General features: G+C 44.4%; 1 protein-coding gene across 1 annotated transcript in view; it reads left to right on the forward strand.

Annotated features, from left to right (window-relative positions):
* ARHGAP10 (Rho GTPase activating protein 10) overlaps nucleotides 1–25,024 on the forward strand; it is a 217,819-nt gene that overhangs the window by 59,647 nt on the left and 133,148 nt on the right. Inside the window, exons 2-3 of the mRNA XM_039541772.1 lie at nucleotides 13,610–13,705; nucleotides 13,803–13,864. Coding sequence (XP_039397706.1) covers nucleotides 13,610–13,705; nucleotides 13,803–13,864 — 158 coding nt within the window. The remainder of the gene's footprint in view (nucleotides 1–13,609; nucleotides 13,706–13,802; nucleotides 13,865–25,024) is intronic.

Consider the following 25,024-nt stretch of genomic DNA (forward strand, 5'->3'; position numbering starts at 1 on the left):
TGGCCTTTGATTGTTCGAAGCCACAATCTGATTGATTGGTTGGGGTGTGAATTCTAGTGTGTATGAGGTGACCATATTTCCCAAAGAGAATATGGGACACCACAGCCATTTGCCTGAGGTCCCTTCCCCCCCTTCTCCCCCGCTATTGCTGGTCGTTGGAACCCTCCCCTCCCCTCCCGTGCCAGGCTGTTGGCCAGTCACTTGAACCCTGTGCCGCTTCCCTCCCCCCGGGAGGCTGTTGCCCGGTTGCTGGAACCCTGCTCCCTACCTCCCCTCTCTAGGAGGGCAGGAATCTCTGCTCGCCCCCTCTGCACCGCACCCCACTATTTTGAAAAAAGTGGGCATTTGCCCTGTTTGCTCTTGCCAATGGGAGCTGCAGGGGTGGCACCTTCAGGCAAGGGCAGTGTGCTGAGCCCCCTAGCCATGCCTCTGCTTCAGAGCTGGACATGCCAGCCGCTTCCGGGAGCAGCGTGGAGCCAGGGCAGGCAGGGAGCCTGCCTTAGCCCTGCGCTGCTGACCAGGAGCCGCCTGAGGTAAACACCACCTGGCTGGAGCCTGCACCCCGAACCCCCTCCCATACCCCAACCCCCTGCCCCAGATTGGGACCCCCTCCCACACCCTAACTCCTTCCTGGGGCTCGCACCCTAACCCCCTGTTGGAGTCTGAACCCTGTCCCAGCCCTGAGCCCCCTCCTTCACCTCAAACCCTTCATCCCCAGAGCCCACACCCCCAGCCTGGAGACCCGTCCTGAACCCTAAACCCCTCATACCCAGCCCCACCCCAGTGCCTGCATCTCCAGCAGGAGCCCACACCCCTTCCCACACCCCAACCTAGAGCCCCCTCCTGCACCGTGAACCCCTCATTTATGGCCCCACCCAGAGCCCAGATGGAGCCCTCACTCCTTCCCACACCCTAACTTACTGCCCCAGCCAGTTGAACGTGAGTGTGGGTGGGGGAGAGTGAGCGACGGAGTGAAGGAGGATGAAGTGAGTGGGGGCGGGGCCTAAGGGAAATGGCAGGGCAGGGAGTGGGGCAAAAATGTTTGATTTCGTGTGATTAGAAAGTTGGCAACCCTATTGCCAGTTGATCAAGTCAGCAAGAGTAAACAGGACAAAATGCCTCCTTTTAGGGGAAAAAAAAGTTGGGACAGCTGGGACAGGGCTTAAAAAAAGGACTGTCCCCAGCCAAAACATATGGTCACCCTAAGTGTGCACTTGTGTGTTACACAGCAACTGGTTGCATAGATCCTGCTCGCATGCACTGAAAGTTCCCTAATACATGTTGACCTAGTCCTGTTCGAAGGAACTTTTATTGTGTGCGAGAAGGGTCCACACAGCCAATTAGTGTGTGATATGATGATGCGCCCTAATGTAGCGTGAAGACAAGCCATCAGTTAAACTGTTTGATTTACTCACTCTTCTCTTGTGTCCTACCTGTTACTGAGCTACTCTAGGATTCCCTCAACCCTTCAAAAGCCTTATACTGGATATCTCATTCCCCTGTGGAGAGGACTGCATGTGTGAAGCTCTTTTAAATAGATTGACAAACCTAAAGTTTAATCAGAGGTACTCAACTGAAGCAGAGATCACCTCAGCCTAAGCAGTTTGCAGTTGAATCTGAGGTTCTTCCAAACAGTGACACTTTAGGCAGTCAGTTATACATGCATTTAAAATCTGAAGTGTTGAGCAAAAATGTAGTCTTTGTATGTGGAGATTGGGCACTGGGCAATAACTTTGCTAATCTTTGAATACCTCGCTTGTGTAATAGTTCAATTTTCTATACCTGCTTGGATTCCATCTTGCTTGGGGATGAGGCTGAGAGTGAAATTATACCAGGGGTTGGCAGCCTTTCAGCAGTGGTGTGCCGAGTCTTCGTGTATACACTCTAACTTAAGGCTTCATGTGCCGGTAATACATTTTAACGTTTTTTAGAAGGTCTCTCTCTAAGTTTATAATATATAACCAAACTACCATTATATGTAAAGTAAACAAGGTTTTCAAAATGTTTCAGAAGCTTTATTTAAAATTAAATTAAAATGCTGATCTTATTAGTTTAGTGTGATCCTTGCCCTTGCTTTTCCTTGCTGAGTTTTCCAATGTCTGGTGGCACGTATTTGGATACTTTAGGCTGCACACTGGCTTCTGAGTGATCAGTTGTTAATTGGCTGGAACCCCAGATCGGCAGCTGAGGTGAGTGCAGCTGGTGGCTGGTAGGGCTGAGCAGGGCCGGAGGCCTGGACCCTGTCTGGCAGGGGCCCTGAGCTGGAACTCCAACCGGAAGCAAGGTGAATGGGGCTGCAGCGGGGACCCCGGCTGGCAAGGGGCCAGCAGCTGGAACCCCAAAGTGGCGGTGGGCTGAGCGTCTCAGCCCGCCCAGCTCTGGGGTTTTGACCGCTGGCTCCTGCCAGCCGGGGTCTCAGCCCACTGCCAGCCAGGGGTTCCTTCACCCAGGCCAGCAGCGGGTTTTGAGTGGGACTGGCGGCGGGACCCCGGCTGGCAAGGGGCCAGCAGCGGGAACCCCAGAGCGGCGGCGGGCTGAGCAGCTCACGTGCCATCGAAAATCGGCTCGCATGCCACCTTTGGCATGCGTGCTGTAGGTTGCCAACCCCTGAATTATACCATCTAGGTTCTTTCTCTGGGCATTGGAGGAAATCTGATTTAACTTTCATGGATCAAATGAATGGGGGGAACGGGTGGAAATGTAACTTAGTCTCTGATCCTTTGTGGCTTTAGTATAACACTTAATGTTCAGCAGATGTGGCCTAGTACTCTGTATATGCCGGAATGGTGAGTACATGTTTTGACATGTACTATTGTCTTAATATTTCAGAGTATGTTGCAAGTTTGACCTCTTTGTTGGCTTTGTCTTCACATGCAAAAGATTCCTTGATAGGAAGTGGCTCCATACAGCTGACACTATTTTCAGATGTATGCTGTTCTGAAAGAGGAAAACATGTTTTGAATGACTTTTTTAAAAGGGGTTTAAAGCTAATTTAAGTGCATGTATATTTATTATAGGGGGAGCAGGTAGCAATTCCTGTGTTTTGGTTGCCTAACACTTTCCAGTATAAAAGATTTTTGTTTCCTGTTTTTGGAAGCATTAATATCTTCATTGTTTGCAGCAGACATTTATAATTAAGTAGGTGGAAAGATTGGTCAGTCTAAATAAGTGCCTTTTCTTTGGCCTGTAAAATTCTGTTTAGGTTTTGTTGAGAGATAAAATGTGGAAAATGGCCATTTCCCTTCTCTTGTTTGCAGAACTCAGGAAGAACTTTGGCAAGATGCCAAAATTAATAACTGAACATGAGAATTTTAAGTTTGGGCACATAATGCCAAGATGGCAGCACTGCGCTGGGAAAAACCTGGGAGCCGCTGTGTTAGGCAGATTACCTTTACCATCCCTGGTAGAGGGAGCCATACAGAGCCCACATAGCCGGACTCCTTTCCTAGGGTAACAGCCTTCTGCTGCTGCTGCCAAGAAATGAAGTTAGTCCTGGAGCTAAAGGTGTGGAAGTCTGTGCTGCAGACCTGAAGGCTCACCGTTCAAATCCTGCTCATGATGGAAGGTTCTTACATTTATACATTATAGAATTTTTGTTGTTTGTTTTTACGTTAAGCAAACAAACTGCAAAATTGTATACAAATAAACAACATTAAAAGAATGGTATTTAGATTTGAAAAGTCAAACACAGAAAAGGTAGAAATACCTGATCTAGTGTTTCACTGGCAACCTTAATTCAGCCTCCTTGTGTATACTAGACTCTAGCTTCATGATCACTTTTCCCCCTTCCGTCCCCGCCGACAGAACCCCTGCATCATTCAGTGCGTAAAATGAACACGGTGGGGGGAAAAGGGAGGAAAAGAGTTAAAGTTGCTTTTCTGGCTCATGAAGCCAGACACTGGGCACCTGGATATCAGTAAAGAAAGATTTAACTATCACCTGAGCAGGTGCAGGATGACTCTGAAATGTGCCTTGGGCAGATTAAAGGGCTGGTGGTGATGTTTTATGGTTAGACTTGATCTTGGTGAGCCCAATGTTCCTGTTGTTGCTGCATGCTGTGGTTTGTATATCTGCAAGATGAAGGGGAAAATGCTACCATCAGGGTAGAGGAGGGAAGTGGGCAGGCTGATCCAAGGCCATTTACTAGAGACTATCTGATGATGTGTGGCTGAGGGCAGCCTTGGAAGCACATTTTAAGGGTTTGCCTTTGCCAGACAGTGTGTTACTTTGTTATTGCACCATATAGTATTTATCTTATTTACTTTATTTTTTTTTGGATGGGGGGGTCTTATTGCTTTAGTGGATTTACATCTCTGTATTGTAAGGCAAATAAAATAATGTTTTTTCACAAAGTGGAACTTCATTACGTAATAACACACACCTAAAAAGGGGAAGTTGTTGCATGTTTGCTTCCCTGCTGTGTGTCTTTGTCTTAGTCTTCCCATCCCTCCTTTGCTTTCAGCCTAACCGTGTCAATGTACAGTACAGTGAACATGGGAACAAATTGACTTTGCTGTACAGTCTGTGGCATATTTCTTCCTAACACAGTTCTGTAGTATGGAGCGTCAGGATGTTATAAATGGAATCATGCTTAAAAACTCCATTTTCGTATTTAATTTTTGTGTATTATTGCTTGAAGGATATTAAATCCCAATTAGATGTGCTGCTATCATTGATGACTAAGTGTAGAGCCCAGGGCTGCCCAGAGGATTCAGGGGGCCTGTCCCCGCTGCCGAATTGCCGCCAAAGACCGGCACTTCAGTGGCAGGTCCCGGAGCGGAAGGACCTCACGCCACCGAATTGCCACCGAAGACCCAGAGTGGAAGAAGCTCCGGGGGCCCGGGCCCCGCGAGAGTTTTCCAGGGCCCCCAGAGCGAGTGAAGGACCCCTCTCCAGGGGCCCTGAAAAACTCTCATGGGGGAGTTTGCCCCACTTGCCCCCTCCTCTGGGCAGCCCTGGAAGAGCCTGCTGTGTATACAGATAACATGTAGGGTTAATAATTTTGTTGAACTTATGCACTTTTCTAAAGGAGCAAGAGGACTTCAAACTGTGTACTTAAAAACGTAGCTGGTTTTGTTCCAGCAGGGTATGCTTCTGTTTATCTTTAGTTATTTAATCTCATTTTAAAAATTACAGTACAGTAGAACCTCAGACATATGAATACCAGAGTTACGAACTGAACTGTCAGCCACACACGTGGGTGTAGTTTTGGGGGAGGGGGAGAGTGGACATTGTTCCCTCAAACAGAGGTGTGGCATGGGGGGGTCACGTGGGGTCAAGTGCCACTGCTCTCTCCTCCCCTCTACCTCCCCAATTTCTGAGAGCGCCAAGCTGCCCAGGGCTTGCTCAGCTCAGCCTGCTGGGGGATGGGGGGCTCTGTTGTTCCCGTGCCTCGCTTCCAGAATATTTCCAGCTCACTTGGCCCCTCTTTCCGCAAGCAGGGCCCCGGTGAGAAGCGGAGGGGGTGGAGTAGGAAAGGTGTGTGAGGTGGGGCAGGGGAAATGGGGGAAGCAGATTGGGGTGGTGGGTTAGGATTAGCATTTTTCTCTACATAGTAAAGTTTCAAAGCTGTATTAAGTCAGTGTTCAGTTGTAAACTTTTGAAAGAACAACCATAATGTTTTGTTTAGAGTTACCAACATTTCAGAGTTACAAACAAATTCCATTCCTGAGGTGTTTGTAACTCTGAGGTTCTACAGTATATAATATGCTCCAATTCTTAGATGACTCATCAAAAGTAACTTACCCTGCTGTTCCTGTTGTCCCATTTATCTCAGAGTTTAAAATGCCTGTTGTATTGTTTATAGACAGGGTAACCTGATTTCTTTGCTAGATTTCAATGCAGCAGTTTCCTCATACATCATACGATTTTGCAACTGACTTCCAGGTGTTAATTAGTTGGGCAAGTACCAAAATGTAGTGTACACATAATCTTTTCCCCTAATAATGAAAATATGCAAGTCAAAACAAGCCTTAAATATTTCTTTTGCAGAGCATGATATTTAGGGAATATAGTATATATATTTTCATAAATATGCAAAATATTTCTTAGTTTCTGTAATCTGAAATCATAACTTTTTCCACCATGAAAGTCTACAAGTCTGCAGCACTGATAATGACTTCAAGATGCATTGAAGCTGATACTATATCTTAATTATGCAACTGTTAAAAATACCATTTGTTTTTAATTAAAAATACAGAAAATAAACCAAAATACAATTTGGCTTTTGGCGCATCTAGCTGCTTACAGATAGATCTCTTCCATCATGATAGCCCACCCTTTTTAGCACTAGCTAGTTTTTGTTAGAGACATTGTTCCTATTGTGTCTTTAGGTAACTAAGAATTAACTAATTTTTATATCAATGTTCTTTTCACTATTTATGCTGTTTATTTTCTGTAGTTCTCTCGGGTTGGACAGTGAAAATAGACTAGGCAATTTCTCTTGTTTCCAGTCTTTCATTTCCAGCCTCTCATGTTATTAGCATCGTGCTGCAATGTTTGGATTTTAGATGCAGCAGAATCAATTAAAACTGTCATCCATTTAAAAAGAAACACATAGTTAGCCAGTAAACTGTTGTTCAATCCTGTATTTACACCTGAGTTACATTAGTGTTTCATCTTAAATATTGCAGTTTCTGGATTTTCAAATTGATGGGTACTTTTGTTGATAGTGGAATACATCAACTTTTTAAAAAACATGGATGTCCTGTTCTGAGAACTGTACTGTCTATAAAAAGATATTAATCCAGCAAGAAAAATATCTTTATATGTGAAACTATTTTATTCATGAGAAATATCTCACTCTTGACCTAAAGTAACTTCAATCTAGTGCCAAATATTTTGTTTTTCTTTAATAAACGTCAAACATGTTTTCACTTGCAAACTTATTGGGATTGACGGGCTGACTTTCAATTTTTTTAAAATCTTTTCTCTTTTGTAAGAAGTGAGAAGAATTAATACTTGTTTGTGACTATCCCAAGTTTGTCATTAGGTAATTAACAAAAATTGGATTGTATTTGTTGTCTGGGCAATTTCTATTCAATTTGTTGCTTTTTAAAGAGTCTTGAGCCAAACACAAAACCTGTGTTTAAGAAATCCAAAAAGAGAAACAGATCTTAAAAGAAGGAAATAAATTATTACTTTTAATATGTCCTTGTATGTATGTTGGCGTTAAGACTATGTTAATTGTGAAGCCTTGGGCGTTCTGAAGAAGCATAGTAAGAAGAGTTCATGAGTTTTGTATTACTGTTGTAGGCAGAGAAACAGAAGTGTGAGTGCTGAGCTACCTGGTATGTGGTGCCCTTTCAGCATCTGAGGAAAATGTTATTAAGGTAGAACAACGCAACCTTAACTAACATTAAACAAAGGTTGTTTTTTTCTGTGTGAATTGCTTTGTGTTTTAAAGAACCTGCATAAATTGGTGATGTAAAATAAAAAGCATGTAATACTATTCCTTGAAAAGAATAACAATGATGTAGTGAACCACCAGAGACTATAGTGAGTGTTTGACTATGAAAACTGTCAACATTAGATTTAATGTGGCTGTTGCAACTTGGTGTGAATCTGCTGTCATGTATAGAAGACCTAGGACATTACTTAGTAAAGAACATTGTCATTACTTAATGCAGCACTTCAGATTGGTGACACTGAAGTTGCTGTTGACATTAGAGTAAATGGAGCCATTGGAATCTGGTGTCATATGGAGACAGGTCACTGCCTAGCAAGCAGTGTTGTCATAGTGTTAATGGGGTGCTTTCAAACTGGCATAGCTTAAATCAGTTATGAAATAGAACAGTATTTCTAGAACAGTAAAGTGGAAAAATATAGGTGATACTTGTGCAAGTTGTAGGTATACTGTAACACCAGAAGCTTGGTGTAGAATCTCGATTTGTACACTTTGCAAAACTTTTTATTTTTTTTAAATGAGACATCAGGGACCCAAGTTCAAAAACATCTGTCTTTATTTCCCAGAAAATGAAAAGCCCTCCAGTGGTCGATTTTGTTAGGTTGTTTTATCTTTTTCCTGTAGTAAAACATTTAGCAGATATTCCCATTCTTTCCCTGCTTACACACAATTCTCTGATGCAACCTTAACTTTGATTTTTGCCAGCAATCCATCATAACTAAGACTGTGTCTTGGACCTAATACTGATATTTTGATATTTGACACCTCTCACCAAATGGTCTTAAACACTGATGTCTAGAGACATTGCTTGTTTTTTCCTGTTTTCCCATTAGATGGTAGCAGTGACTTTCAGCAACTGTACTGCTCTCTTCCTGGTCTCTGCATGTTTCCTCCTGTAATCAGCATGCTATACTGCTGGGAAAATGAATGAACTCATTGCGTTCTACCTTCCTAAATTCCTGGTGCACTGTCAACTGGACACAATATTGCTCTTTTTACAATCCTAAACCATTGTTTACTGTACATTGCTAAACGGTGGGGGTGGCTGCTGTGTGTAATGTGTGTGGTTTTTCTACTGTACAGTGTGAATATAGGGCCAGATCTTGCAAGTTGCGTAGTGACCTCATTTCCCCTTGGCTTTTAAGACAATATTGAAAGATTTGAGGCTGCTTGGCACCTTGTAGGATTAGTCCCATGCAGGGGCGGCAGGTTTGTATAATTTTTGGTGGTGACCAGAATGAGTCCAAGTCCTGCCCCCCATCCCCCCACCTGCCTTTTGTTTTTTAAAATAACATAAAAATAGACTGGAAACAGTAAGCGTTTAACAGTTTTCCTATATTGCACAATATGGGTGTGTGTGTGTAAGGATGAGGGTCCTGGTTGGGCGTGTGGGAGGGGGCTCGGGCTATGGCAGAGGGTTGGGGTGTGGGGGGATGAGGGCTGTGGCTGGGGATGAGGGTTCTGGGTGGGGCTGAGGATGAGGGGTTTGGGGTGTCTGAGGGGGCTCAGGGCTAGTGCAGAGGATTGGGGTGTGGAGGATGAAGGCTCTGGGGTGGGGCTGGGAATGAGGGGTTGGGGTGGGGGGGCGAGGGCTCTGGGGTGTGGGAGGGGCTCAGTGCTGGGGCAGAGAGTTGGGGTGAGGGCTGTGGGGTGGGGCCAGGGATGAGGGGTTCACGGTGCACAACGGGGCTCAGGGATGGGGCAGAGGGTTGGGGTGCGGAGGGTGAGGGTTCTGGCTGCGGGTGCAGCTCTGGGGTGGGGCTGGGGATGAGGAGTTTGGGGTTAAGGCAGGCTTCCCTGGGGCTGGGGATGAGGAGTTTGGGATGCAGGCAGGCTGCCCTGGGGCTGGGGTCAGAGAGGAGGACTCCACAGTCCCCCCAGCCCTCTCCCACCTGCAGCACACTCATCTGGCACAATCACTGCATGTGCTCCTAGGGGCCGGGCCACCTCTCAGGTCCAGGAAGCCTCCCCTGTGGTGGGTGACGGAGTTGGGAGGGCTGCCATCACGTGTGCATCTCCTCCCTTCCTCCTTCTGCAGGCGGCGGTGCCTCTCCCTTTTGCAGCAAGCAGCGGCTGGTGAGGGAGCGGAGTGCAGTATGGAGTGGCAGGGCAGCTGCCAAGGGCGCAGGCAGGGATGCTCCAGGGGAGGCATGCAGGGGTGGCAGGCGGGGCCGGGGGATGCTCCGGGGGAAGTGCACAGAGTGGCAAGCAGGACCAGGGGAGAGACCCAGCCCCGAACATTGGTGGAGTTGGACCCCTGAGCCTTGAACTTGCTGGAGCATGGGCATCACAGGCCCATATAACTCCCCGCCCCAGCTCCCATGTGCTTGTGAAATACTCGGGAGGGTCTTTTGAGGCACAGGTGCTATAACCACAAGATACTGCTTATTATTTGAAGTTATAGCAGTAGAATGTTGCCCTATAAAGGAAGTTTGTTTTATGGAACAGAAATGAAATATATTTCTCTACCAAATTATAAAGTAGCCCTGGGTATTAACAACTAGAGGTTACGGGGTATATGCAGATAAGCAAAGTGCTTTTGACCTAGCACAGGATGCAAGGAAATGTATATCTGAGAGTTAGTGTCTATGAAACTTGTAACTTATGGTTTAAATAGTGCAGTGTGGGGGTGAATTGCCACATTTTGTTTCTGGAGTCACCATGTATTTTTATAGAGTTCTATAATATTTGTGGTAATTACATCAACAACTTTGTTTTTCCTATAGCAGGCTGATTTTAGAAGGATGAAGGGTGCACTGATTGCCTAATGATTTTCAGACAGGATTAAAATGTTTGTCTACATACTTCTCAAGTATCTTACTTTAGCTGTTCCCCTTCAAGCCTCAAATAAATCCTGCACTGAGCTGTCCCTGAGCCTGGTCTTCAGGTTTTCCCTACGCTAAGCTGACTACATTCAGTGTCCTGAGTCCACTGCCTTGGGAATGGCTCTGAGTCATACCCCTGTCTGTAACTGAATGCTGAAGCCTGTCACCTAGCCTCAGCCCTCTCTGGGAGGTGAGAGGGGAAAAGTTTCCATTTTCTTTCCAGGGAACAACTGTGTACCAGTGATTGTCTCCTATCACAGAAACAAAATCCAAGTATGTTAGGAAAAGATTTATTTGGCATAGGAAAGAAAAATATAAATGAATTTTAACATAAGTTAACAGAATAAAATGAGTATCAGAGGGGTAGCCGTGTTAGTCTGGATCTGTAAAAGCAGCAAAGAGTCCTGTGGCACCTTATAGACTAACAGACATACTGGAGCATGAGCTTTCGTGGGTGATCCGACGAAGTGGGTATTCACCCACGAAAGCTCATGCTCCAGTACATCTGTTAGTCTATAAGGTGTCACAGGACTCTTTGCTGCTTTTACAGAATAAAATGACACTGCTGGATTCTAGGCAAACCTTCCTGAGATGGGGTAAATCTTGTGGTGACAGTCTATTGACTAAGTAGAATTAAAAGCTTTATGTCAACAATGCTTGTATGCTTTGTCTCCTGCAGCCTGTTGAATCATTTAATTCAAACATCCTTTGAATCTCTCTCTCTAATGGTTACCCTCTCTCCCCCTCCCCCCCAGCCCCTATTCCATGGTTTGTGCAGAGGTTTACACATTCTTAGATCACTTTGTGGTGATTAATCACTGTGCCCGGCAACATGGGACTACAGATAACCAATCTGTACTATGATTGTTTTGTTCATGTTGCTCTTTCCCCCTCTGTCAGTCTTTAAAGGATTTAGCACTCCTAATATAAAGCTTTACCTTAGGGCATGCCTGTCCTGTATCCCTTCCACCCCCAGCTGGCTGAGCCTGGTGCTGCAGGGGTTTCTTGCCTGACTTCCCCCTCACCTGGGTTTTCTTACTTTTCAGGGATTCACATGTCTCACACCTCTGACTGGGTCACTCTGAGTTCAGTCCCCTTCCGGGATAACAGACATCCGGGATAAAGGTGGTTCTGCTCCTATTGGGCTCTTCTTCAGCCCACCCTCTGGGCTTAGTTCCTGTTCCTTTCTGGATTACTTTTAAATCTCTCTAGCACTGGGATAGAGCCCTGACTCTTAGTCTTCTTCCCTAGAGTCCCCTCAGAGTCTCAGTCCCTTTCAGGCTACCTTTCTATCTTCTCTGCTCTGGGATAGTCCACCAATTCCCAGGCTACTTTCCAGGAGTCCTCCAGACCCTACTTCAGGGGCTTCCACAGGAATCCAGCTTGCTCTCTTTGGTTTCTCCTCTCAACTCTTTTATGAGGTCAAGGTGTTTCGGGTTGTCACTTGACCCAAGTTAGTCCAGCCTCCTAAGACTGGGAGAGGTAATTATGGCACAAGTGGAGCTGACTAACTCAGGCCTCCTGGCCCTTAAAGGGGCAGGCAGCCCTGTCACAGAGATTTTATCATCTCTTCAGTCTGTCCTTTTAGAGATGATGGGCACAAATCCCAGGATGCTTACTCATTCTTAACCTATAATCCAACCTCTCCATGGCAGAGTGTTCCAGTGGGACTCTGTCTGCAACTCTAGAGCCTTTCTTAGAGGGACTCCACAGAGCACAGGGGGCAGTGCAAAAAAATTAATGTAGCCTTTGGTTGCATTAACCTTTGAGGACTTTCCATTGGTGATGGGGTGATATGCATCCTCTTTCCTAGTCTTGGGTATTTGAAGCCTTCAGCATCTGGGCAAAAGGGTAAGGGGAAGGACCTGTAGAGAAGGCATCACTACATGGCTGGTTCCTATCACCTTTGGCTCAACAATACTACATTATTTTTTATACCATTGTTCCATGAATTCGGTGCAGCATCGTGACTCCTACTTTCAGTTCTAGTTTTCTGGATCAGACAAATAGTGAGGTGGACTTTATTCTCAATTTGTAAATCATGCCATATTTTGTCCCAAGCTGCTTGTAACAAAGAAGCATCTGAACTTATGTACCCAGTGCTTTCTACATTACATGCACCCTACAGCTAACAGGTTGCATTTTAATTTGAAAATGCCTTCCCCTTTTCCATGTTGTTGGAGTATCCGTGATGTTAGCCTGTCTCTCTCTCCCCCCACCCCCAAGTCTTGATGTTGAAGGGATACTGCATAGTTGTAGCACCATTCACAAGAGAGAAAAACCCAGCACTGTAGGATCAACTAGAATGGTGCTGTCACACAAACAGGGGTGGGGTGGGATGTGGAAGAGGAGTGTAAGGAGTAGGGGAGAAAAGGAACCAGGCAAGAGATGTGAGAGGAAGGGAATGTAAGACAGAGGAAAGGGATCCGCAAATGTGTGGCTTTTGTGTCTGTGTCCTGCTAGGGTGCATAGGAATTGGATAGTATCCCTTTAATTAGTTGGCACCACACAGTATAATGTAGCATTTGGAGTCAGATATGTCCTTATCTACGTGAAATTGGGAAAAACATACAGCAGACTGGAAACAGTATATGCTAAAGGGGTGTAAAAACAGTTTGTGTTCCAGCTCCTGCTAATCCTGACAATAAAATGTTTATACAGTGTGTTTTATAATAGTCACTCCTGGTCCTTCTGAATTGCACGAGGTAGCTAAAAGATTAAAGGTTAACTAAATATATCAAATTGCTCTTAATATTGGCCGAGTATAAAGATGTAAGGAGAATCTTTACTGCAAGTTCAGAGCGTATGGGGACTTCCATCCTCCTCTCCACCAAGACCTGTCTTTTAGGGTTGATGACATTCCAAACTCTCTCATGTACTATAATCAGACATTACAGTAGAAAAGGTTATATTTTAATCTCAACTTCAATATTAGAAATCTTAATGATCGTTTATAACATTGTGATATTGTAACTGAGAGCAGAATTTTGGCTAGTTAATATATGCAGTAGCTTCCTGAAGGAAGGAAGTAGTCCGCCCATAACAAGAGCAGTTTGGTGCCAATAGTAGTCAAATACTATCAATAAAAGCAGCAGTGAGAAACTGGTTAGGAAAGTTGGAATTATTTTTGTACAAGATATTTGCAGTGCTATGCATTTGTCTTTTTAAATGGTATTTAAGAATTGCATAGCTGTGAAACTTCATAGTTCTAATGAAGTTATTCACTTCACTATAGGACAAGAAATTGCTGAAGTATATTGAAAGATATAAAATGACACATTTCTTGAATATCAAATTTCACATGACATTCAAGTTGCTAAAGGTTTTTGTTTGAATTAAAGGCATATATAGTTTTAAATCCTTGTTGTTTGCCTTGCAGACCTTTCGGCAGCCCAAAGAAAGTTTGCCCACTCTCTGAGGGATTTTAAATTTGAATTCATTGGCGACGCAGAGACGGATGATGAAAGATGTATAGGTATGTAAGAGCTCTGTGTGTGCACATGTGTGTGCATTACTGGTTTTGTTATGCATTCCTATTCCATTATTTCTTTTTTTCTTTTTCCATGTTACAGATGCATCCCTGCGTGAGTTTTCAAATTTCTTAAAAAATCTGGAGGAGCAAAGAGAAATCTTGGTGAGTTGCAACCTTTTACTGTAAACAAATCGTAAGAAGGATTAAGATAAGAGCCAATTAGCATTGTTTGCCACTGTATTAATCAGCAAAGTGTTAGCACCAGTGATTTATTATTGTGCATTCTCTTTTTTGTTAATTTGGATTTACAGGTTGCAGCTTCTTCTCACTAAAGGAAAAGGCTTTGATAATGAAGGCTGTGTCACTGAACTGGCCCCAACTAGTAGTAACAGATTACATGAAAAAACATACATTGATGTAACATTAAGTTTGCATATTTTACTTAAAAAACCAAAAGATGCAAAATTTATGAGACCATCTGTAAAAACCCCATGATTGGGTGATCAGCAGGGATTGAATCCAGGACCACTATAGCTCCAAAACACAAACCTTAACCATTTTGCTCAAAACACTCTTAAGTCTTTTAGCTGGAAGCAGTAGCAGTCTTATGTGGGTCAGATACAGAAACATTAAATTAGCTCTATTGAATGTATGGAGTGCTTTCTACTCCTGTCTTTCTTGCTCTGTGTAACTTAATACATTCTGGATCAGGGGTTGGCAACCTACGGCATGCGTGCCACCTTTGGCACGTGAGCCGATTTTGCCTGGCACGTGGCTGCCGGCTGGGGTCCCAGCCGCTGACCCCGCTCAGCATTCTGCCGGCCTGGGGTTCCGGTGTGAGCCGCCGGGGCACGGGGCCCTGAGCCTGCTGCGGGAGGGGCAGCGGCGGTGGCTCAGAGTCCTGGGAGCTGCAGAGCCCGAGTGCGGTGAGGGGGGAACCGGAGGGCACACGGGGACCGCCACCTGCATGCATCCGCTGCAGGAGCCCCGCACCCGGCAGGCGTGCCCCCCGGCTCCCCCCTCACCGTACTCGGTTTCTGCGGCTCCCGGAAGTGTGAGCTGTCACCGCTGCTCCTCCCGCTGCCTCAGCACTCTGCGGGGGAGGGGCTGTGCGCGCAGCAGCCCGGCAGCATGTTTTGCCTCCGTGGAGCCAGCATCTGACCGGCATGGGCATGGTTAGGGGAGTCCCAGGGGGCAGTCAGGGAGCAGGGGGAGGATTGGATGGGTCAGGAGTTCTGGGGGTCCTGTCAGGGGGCGGAGAGTGGTTGGATGGGGCGTGGGAGTCCCGGGAGTCTGGGTGCAGGGGTGTGGATAAGGGTTGGGACAGGTAGGGGGTAGGATCCTAGGGGGGCAGTTAGGATGGGGGGTCTCAGGAGGGGGCAGTCAGGGAACAAGGAGCAGGGAGGCTTAGGTGGGGGTGGGCTTCTGGGGGGCAGTTAGGGGCAGGGGTCCCATGAGGGGACAGTGAGGGGACAAGGAGCAGGGGGGCTTGGAGGTTCTGACAGGGGCAGTCGGGGTGGGAAGTTGGAGGGAGTAGATGGGGGTGGAGCTAGGGCAGGGCTGTTTCCTCTTTTTGATTGTTGAAATATGGTAACCCTAGGCGAGGGGGGAGCTGGGGGGTTCATGGGGGCTGGCGCCCACATACATCCACTGCAGCCTGCAGGAGCCCCCTTGGGGGCACCGGGCTGCAGCCTGGGCAGGAGGGGCGGGGGGGGGGGGGTCATGGCTGCTCCTCACTAGCGGCACCGCCGCCTTTGCAGAGCTGCACCACGCTGGATCCTCCATGGCTGGGGCTCGCCACTACCGCAAGCGGGACGCTCTGGCCCTCCGGTGCCTCCGGAAGGTGGCTCCTCCCTGCCGAGCTGCTGCAGTGGCCCAAGCCTGGCAAAGCCAGTGAGTGGACTTGGGGCGGGGGCCATCTGGGTGGGGTGGAGTGGGCTCGTGAGGGGGCTGTGCACCCTCCAGGGGAGTTCAGGGGGCAGGGAGGGGGGAACCTGGTCTGGGGAGCAGCCCCTGGGTATGGCTGGCATGCACCCCAGGTTAAGAACCACTGCACTAAACTGATAAGATCTGCATTTTAATTTAATTTTAAATGAAGCTTCTTACACATTTTAAAAAACTTGTTTACTTTACATACAACAATTGTTTATGGACTTACACAGAGAGACCTTCTAAAAACATTAAAATGTATTACCGGCATGCGAAACCTTAAATTAGAGTGAATAAATGAAGATTTGGCACACCACTTCTGAAACGTTGCTGACCCCTGTTCTGGATCATAACATCTCCCCAAGTCTGTGACTGATAGCTGTGTCTTGATCTCTGTGGAAGTCAAATATGGCTCAGCATCGACAGGAAGCTCTGAGGCTAAGCCATTCTACTTGCTCCTGCATGCCAAGTGCTCTACATTCAGCGCTGAAACAAGTTCAGCAGTTCAGTTCTCTTCTCCCTGTGTCTCCAATTTTAATGTCCCTATTTCTGGCAGTAGCAAGCCTAGGGGCAGTCATGGTTTCTCAGGGTGGAAAAATGTGAGGCTCTGCCATGCTGTCCTGGCTTGGAGCCACATCTTCTGGCAGAGTTAGGGTCAATGGGCAGTGAGCAGGCAGTTCTTCTTCTGAATTGCTCAGGGATGCTGCATTATGTATTGAACATGTGTTATGGCAGAGAGATTGCCTGGCACGGAGATGCTAAGTTGGAGGGCTCATGATTAAAAAAAAAATGCCTCTAGACTCTGCTGTTCCTTGTGAGGATGAGAACAAAAGAGGAAGAAGGCATGGTACTGCCTAAAGAAAAGGATACATTAAAAACAACAGAAAAAAAACAGAAGAAGGGGAGTTTTATAACTAAATCTGTTCCATGATCGGAGGCAGAACTTTTGGTGGGTAGAAATGAGGGGCATAGCTTGGTCTTTGCCTTCAGTTAATGAAATTGTTCCGTTATAGTTGTGCTGTACAGCAAGATGTTGCAGTTGGCTTTCAGTACATCTTTAAGGAAAATTAACTGTTTAGGTAGCCACCTTTCTTACCAGTAAGCTTATTGGCATGATTTTTGACTATGCAGGTTGTCGACTTGCATCTCCTCCGTTTAATACAATAGATGAAGGATTAAAATGGAGGCTTTGTACTGCAACATTTTTTCCCATCTCGTGTATGTGGTAGGATGATTGAGAGATCTAGGATGACCTGTCAGCTACCTGTATACATGGGAGTATGGCATGCCAAGGCAAGAGATGAACAGCATATGAATCTGGTAAGAACACGGGACTCCACCATAGTGGAATTAATGCTAATTTTGGCTCACAGGACTTACTTTGAGATTTTATGCTCACTATTTTTTAACAGTGCTTAAATGCTACAGTAAAAGAGGCTCTAGAAAAATGTAAGATCTATAGATTCCACTTTAAATGCCTGGCTTCCCTGCTCATAGATTTTGTTTTTAAGGTCCAGTACGTGTTAGTAATTGCCCCAGTTAAGTAAATTATGATAATTAATGGTAACTGATAAGATTTCACTGTTACTTGTTTTAATGCAAGGAATGTGGTGTTTTTAAAAGATTAATTTAATTCTAGGTAGTCTGTAGTCTAGTCTAGCTTCTTTCCAATAGATTTAATTTACTTTCCACCTAAATTCACATATGTGATTACAAAAGTACCTGCAGGGATTAGATAGGATTTATGTGAGAGATTTGCATTGATTCACTTAGCTCTGATCACATATGTGGAATCTAATACATGGATTTCTTATCTTTGGGGCAGCATTGTTCTTAGTCTCCAGTATGGTATTAGTTTCTAGAGGTTATCTGTGTAGAAATTCTGTGTTTCAGGCCCTTATTTGCCAACATCAGCAGTCAGACATACTTCAGTTAGAATTAACAGACAAATTTGGAGCTGTTGAGGAGTGTTGGAGGTAGGAGCAGGGAGAAATACCCGCTGCACCTGAACGGTGTGAATGGAGGCATTTTGCTTATGTAAAGTCGTGAAGTCTGCTGGGGCATTGGGAACTCAGTGCACATACGTTTTTCTTGCACGTTTGATGCAGCTGGTGGTTCGTCCTGCTGTTGTGCTGGAGTTTGATTTATCATCGCTGCGATTCATGATTCATCACGTGCCACTCAACCCTTTCTCTGTTGCATGTTGAATACCATGTGGAGCATTCTAGAACGTTCAAAGCAATGGTCTTATGTGGATATTAGATATCCCAAAATGCTATGCTGTAAGAGTGGGTGTTTTGCTGTTGTCAAAATGTCTTCTCTCGCCACAGTTGTAAAGAATAGCATCCATCTTGCTGTTTTCTTCCACCTCTGATGTGACTGTGTTAGTGGAGTTGTATGTGTAGAGCTAGTAAAAGTCTTTGGGATACTTCAGGAATTACAATTTTTATAATTATTCAAGCCATATCTTGGGATATTCCAATATCAACTTCAACACTGAAAAGAGGAGAATTTTGTGGCGCATTTAACTGACTTCCTCAGCAACAGTGATAACATGTAGCCAAATGCAGCGCTGGATCCATAGAATGCACTCTTGGCTGTATAATCTCGGGACACTGCAATTGTGCTATGGCCATTGTGTTACTTTCTCTTTTCGTTTGCAGGTAAGGAAGTTATATGAACCATACGTGTACTGTATGCTGGTTGCCTTATGGAAAACACGAAATGAAATGGAAAAGATCATGTAATGCATGTGTTCAGACAATGAAAGATCTGATGACAAAGTTCCTCATGGAGCTAATATTTCAAATGGAGACTGAATACTTTTTTCCTGAAATGTGGTTTCTTTCATCAGTACTTCTATAGTCTAGCACAGGCTCAGGGGTGCAGGCTTTGGGCGGTGCTTACCTCAAGCAGCTCCCGGAAGCAGCGGCATGTCCCTTCTCTAGCTCCTATGCGGAGGCACGACTAGGCGTTTCTGCGCGCTGCCCCGTCCACAGTCAGAGGGGGCCATTGGAGCATGTAGGAGATAGAGGGGGGCCATGCCGCAGCTTCTGGGAGCCTCATGGAGTGGCCCCTGACCGTGCTGGAGCGCCAGAGCCGGGCAAGCCCCAGACCTCGCACCCCAGCGGGAGCTCGAGGGCTGGCTTAAAATGGCTGGTGGGCCGGATCCGGCCTGCGGGCCATAGTTTGCCCACCCTTGCTCTAGCAAATATTTTAGAACCGTATCGCCATGAAGGTGAGCAAGTGGAAAGCGAACCAAGGGGATTAGTTTCTGAAAAAAAATAATTTGTGTGTTGTTGGGGAGATCGTCTGCTGATCTGACTCCTTTTCTTTGGCTGCTCAATGAACAGTGTAATTGTGCCAAAGTTCCATGGATGTTCTATTGAAATCAATGGAATGTTAGAATGCTCTGCACCCACAACGTTTGTCGCCAGGGCTATAAAGATTTTCAGTTGTGGTGCAATGTTTATGCTACACATTTTAAAGCCTTTCACAAAGGAGTTCCTCCCATTCCAACATCCTCTTATCAGGCTTTTTTTTCCTCTTTGCTGTTCTGAAAAGCAATTTGGAGGCTTGTGACTCGTACAGTGGCTGTGACTGTGCTGAGAGAATTGCAGATAAGAAATACAGTTACACATAAGATATAGTGTATGAATTCCTTTTGCTTAATTACTGACACATGTATGCTTAATAGGTTGCTGTTTTTTAAAATTACATTTTGTGTGTTCAGCAAATGCAAAAATTATTTTAATAGCCATATGGTAAATGCAAATATTTTAGATTTTGAATTCCAGACTTGGATAAAAAGCTTTTTCAAGTATATTTTACATAGTTTTCCCAAGGCAATTGCAACATGTGTAGATGTGAATCTTGAGTTCATAAAATTTTCCATACTGTCCACCCCAAGCATAATAATTTGGCCTGCTACCATGTTGATCTGGCACAGGTTGGATATGTAATAGCTGCGTTCAAGAAGTTTTATTTTTGTTTTCAGTTTAAGGATTTCCATTGGTTGCAAAGGTCATGTTTCTAAATACCGAGGGATTTAGTAGGTTTGTGAAAAGAAAATCCAGGCATTAACCCAAGAATTCAGTTGAATTATAGAGTGGCCCAGATAAAACAAATTGCACTTTTCCATAACACTGTAACTTAGTGGAATTCCCTGAGGCAAATATGAAGCAGGACACTTTGCCTCTGGAGGCCATTCTGGAAATGTTTCTGTTATATTAAGGATGTTATATTAAGGAATATAGGAAGTCATGTCTAACGGGTTCGGCATTACAGAAATATTCTAGTTTAATTAGAGGTCTGTAGTCACTCTAAGTCGTTGTCAGCCATTAATGGAAAAGTTTCTTTTTATTTAACTTAAAATGTACTTTAGAATCTTGTTTCCAGTCAACTTACTTTAGGTATGATAGATCCTAACTCTAGCATTGATAGTTATAGTTATTTACTATTTCTACTGTAGAGCCTATTTCTTAGGGAGTTAGAGCTTTGTTAAAAAAAAAATTAAAATTGGCCTGAAATTGAAAATATTTGAAAAATGGCAAGTTGTGGAAATTGTGGAGTATTTTCTGCCCATCTTCTGGATTTAATTTATTTTGTCTCTAAGAGTGAGATCTTCACTCTTGTTGTGGCATCTTTATGCCACATGAAAGGGCTGGAGTGGTATAGAAGGCTCCCAGACGCCCTGGTTGTGGCCAGTGGAGGGTTTCTCCTAGTGCAGGGTTGCAGAAGACAGTCATTAGGTTGTCTTCTAAGGACCTGCACACACATGCTGGTGATGGGCTGTGTGGCTAAGGACTGGCAATGATTTTGCAAGCAGGACCAGAGCACACATCTCTGAAGCCTGTAGGGCAGCCTGGGAGGGTTATCTCAATAGTGTATGTACCTTCAAATACATGCACGTAGGAACATAGGTTAGTGTGTATATTTTTGGTTGGGCTGATAGCACCACCTAAAATTATGCTTGGCTATCATTTCCCATTATAACCTGTTTTCAGTTGCTTATAACCTTTGCCAAATTGCACAGAAAACTTCAACCCAAATGATTAGTGTGTGTCTGCCTCACACTGAATTTTTTTGGACAATTTCAGCCAAAACTGTTCAGCTGCGTTTGAGACCGAGGCTAGGGAAAAATATATTTTGCCAATGTTAAATGTTTGGCAACCTTTTCTTTGAGAAGCTCCAGCTTCTCCTTGCTTTCCAGCCAGGACTCAGTTTGGTAGTGTGTGGCCTTCATGTCAGGAATGTGCTTTTGGAGACTTGGATGGGGGGTGAGGAGGAGAGGAGAAGCCTGGACCAAAGAGACTGGGCCAATGAGTCTTTGAAGGGGATGGGACACTGAGATTGGCTGAGGAGCCTAGGGAAGGAGGCTGGGGTGGAGGAGAAAAGGAGTATGAGGGTGACTGGAGGCCAAAGGGAGGAGACAGGCTGATATGATGGACTTGGGGGAGTAGGGAACTGGTTATGGCTGGGCAAAGAGACTGCGATTGAGTGTGTGGTGAAAGTGAGAAGGGGAGTCTGGAGGAGGGTAGGTCTGGCTGGCCAAGGGGACGAGGGCTAGGAGTGGAAAATGGCACTGGGTAGTGGAAGAGAATGGGATTGGGATGATGAGTCAGGGGCAGAAGGAGGTAGGACTAGGTGGAAGGGGGGGGATCAAGCTGGGGTGGGTGGAGTGGGCAGAAGAGTCTCTGCCCATTAGAACACACTTCCCTCCAGAGCCTGGAATAGTATCCAAGATTCCTGAGACTTGCTTTTCCTCTGCTGTCAGCAAATATTTGTGAAACCCACTAGCAACGTTTCTAGTGCTAGTCTGAATAGAGGGTGACAAATTCAGCTCCTTTGCACATATGCCATATGATAGTCTTTAATTACATGATTGCATACTAGTTTTTCCCACAGAACCCTCACCTCATTCAGGATGGATCTGCTGTGGGTATGAATCAGGGCTGTGTAGTGAAGGAGACTTGTCTGTAGAACTCATTTGTTGCAGTAGTTGGAAGATGAGTAGTGAATGAGGCAGGGGATTGCAGGAACAAAGAGGAGGGACTCATGGTTGAGGAAGTCACTTAAACCAAGCTTTTCACAGATAGTTAACTGTACATACCTCATTTTCTGGGGTTTGATTTGCAGAAGTCAATGGGAGCTGTGCTTTGGTTATACAAACTACTATATAATGCTATGTACTCTGAAAAATCAGGTCCTAGTTGTCTGAAATTGGGTACCCAAAATTAGTGGATACTTTTGACCTTAATGTCTCTCTGTCCCAGCCGCCACTGTAGAAAATGGAGGTAATACCTCCTCATTGCACAGGGGTCTTGTAAAAATAAATATGTTCTACACTCTGATGCTATAGTAATGAACCCCATAGGAAAGCCTCTGACAAAATTTAATAATTATGTCTTCAGAGCAGGGTTTGAATAGTTCGCAGTGAATAAGACAGGAGGCACACACTGATCAATGAGGAGAAAACAAAATATTTAATACCTGCTTGTTAAGTGAGGACCATCCATCCCGTGAAATGGGTCCGGGGGGCGGGGGCGGGGGGAGGGAGAAGAGGGATGTAGAATGGTATTTGATGATGTAATTGTAAATGTAAACTATATCATAATGCATACAAACAAGGGGGCTGAAATAATGCACAATTCTGGCATTATCTCAACTTCTGAGTGCTTGACTTTGCAACTTTAAAGTTGTTTTAACATAGTTTTTTGTGTAAAGTATATATGTGCATATGTACGTGTGTGTGTGTGTGTATATATATAATATAGAAATGCACAAACCTTAAACACCTTACTCTTCTGCCCCATGCACCACCCCCACTCCCTTAGCTTTCCTGAGAATCTGATCTCTGCCGACGCATAGGCCAAGATGTTCAGAAAGTGAACAGTGACTTTGTGGTTGTCCATGTTGAGACACCTTAAAGAGTCCAACACTTTCTGAAATCAGGCCCCTTTGGGTGCCTAGCCTGAGATGGGATGCTTGAATTTACTAAAGAATTTCAGTCCTAACCTTTAGCTGACTGGTTCTGTTTTTCATGTAAAATTAAAAATTGGTATTAGCTGGTTTTGCTGGTAGTTAGTGGTGTTTTTATTAAGTTCTGTGTGGAAGAGGAGTAAACTGATGAGAATGAAATGTTGGATCATAAACATTGCAGCTGGCACTGGCACTTGGATTCCTTGCTTTTCAGTGAAGCCTTTTCATCCCATAATTAATTTTATAATAAACAGGAGAAATGAGTTTCTTAATACCGTCTGACTCAAGTATATAAGCTTTTTGAGAACAAGGAAAAACTAGTTGCTGACTGAAGGGGCAAACTTCAGAGGATTCCTATGTTTTCCATTTGGAAACTGCAAAATGTGATCCTGCTTCCATTTTAGCCAGTGGAAGCGTGCTTGGACCAAAACATGCAATTCCATGTAGGGCTGATTTAGAAACAGTTCCCCTTATCAAACCACTTTGGTAGTTTCATGAACTTTTAAAATAACATTATGAGATTGGTTAACTTATTACAGGTAGGCTGTGATCTCTGATAGAAGGAATGAAATTATATATCAGGACTGGTTTATGTTTATGTTTCACTTTGATATAATCCAATAATTTATACTGGTTGCTTATTGTCAAATGTTCATGTGAGCCAGGAAGGGATGTCTGGTCTCCTTTCTCTTGTATGTCTTACTTGTAGATTTCTTATACAAACTTAAAACATCAGAGTATGGAAGTGCAGGGAACTGCTTGTTAAATGTCCTCTAGGCTAAAGAACCCAGTTTTAATAAAACCACTCTTGGTTCATATTCCCAGTGTGTAGCAGGTGGAAACTCCCATAGTGGAAACTCCAAACTAAATAGCTCTAGGGATGTCTCTGGAGTAGGGAGCATTAGTCAGAGGTTTTTGCAAGGGGACATGGCAAAGTACAGGTTTTAAATGGCAGTGTCGAGCAAGCACTGGTGCTCCAGTTTCAATGTAAAAGTATCACATCCGAAGGATGGCTAATTAAAGAGAGAGTCTATCACACTTGTGGTACATAGAGGAGGGATTGGGCATATTCAACTCAGACTATGTTCTTATAACTCTAAGACAGTTAAATTAGACTTATGCAGCAAGGGTAAGATTAATACCTTGCAAGCAAACTGTCCAAGAATTTAGCCATACTGTCTTATAACATCGGAGATGGATTGGCCAAGATATAAAATGAAAGTGTTCAGCCAGATATGGTTTCCCCAGGAAATGTCATTCAGCAAACTAGCATGTGAAGCAAAAGAAACTTTAGGAGGGATATAGCTTTCCTCTAACCTCTAAATCTATAGGATTTACCAATTGCCTTTACACTGGAAGTGTTGACCTGAGAATATGACTCTTGTACAGTTTGTACTGTCAGAGAACTGCAATTGCAGCTAAATAGCCTTTTTGTAGGTGAGCAGTATCCTCCCCTATAGGAATATACTGAGTATTCCTCCCTGCTCTACATTTCTCTTGTTTTTTTGATAGTGCAGATCCTTCCTTTATAGATTTATCTTTGTTGGGACTTATTTTATTTAAACTATGACACCCATTGACCATATACTTTTTTGGGGGTGGGGGGTGAGGGGTGGGAGGTAGGGTGGAAGCAGGGCAGCAGTGTAACCATGTCCTCTTTTTGCAAATTAACCTTCAGTTCTGTGTGATTGAGTAACTTAGACTCTGTCTCAGCATGTTTCAAAAACACCCTTCTAAGTTGTATCATCAGAATTTTGGGTTGGATGTGAAGGTCAGATAACTCTTACGCTGTGCAACAGCATAAATGGTGTGATTTTTTTTTTTAAATATATTGTTGTCTCCAGCTTTCTTTTCTTTGTCTGGTTTCATTTTTTAAAAAATTCTCTGGGTAACTCTCCAAGGAACATCTCTAGTTTTCTTTTTTTTTCTACGGCCTGCCACTCATAGATGGTGGGAGGACAAAACCATGCTTCCTCCAGAGTCAGCCATTGCTGCATATTAACCCCACCAGAAGAGGTCATGGAAGAGCAAATTCTTCCAATCTAATGCAGAGTACTAATGGCATGTGTGGATGCTTCCTACATCGATGGAAGGAGTTTTTCCATCAATGTAGGTAATCCACCTCCCTGATCAGCTAGGTCCACAGAGGAATTTTTCAGTCAACCTAGATGTCCTTACGTAGGGGGTTAGGTTAGCTTAACTCAGTGCTTGGGGATGTGAATTTTTCAAGCCTTCTTGTCTTCTCTTATTAGGAGTAGATTATGATTGATATATGCAGTTAAATGAGGGTAAAATTCTTCTTGCCATGTAGAGGATAAGGAAAGTCTTCATATCATGAAGGACAAGGGAAAAGCTATTTTAAAAAATATAGAAGAAAGTCGTCAGAGATCAATTTCCTTTACAAGTACTTTA

Source organism: Mauremys reevesii, linkage group 5, assembly GCF_016161935.1.
Source record: "Mauremys reevesii isolate NIE-2019 linkage group 5, ASM1616193v1, whole genome shotgun sequence".
In the NCBI taxonomy this organism is placed as follows: Eukaryota; Metazoa; Chordata; order Testudines; family Geoemydidae; genus Mauremys; species Mauremys reevesii.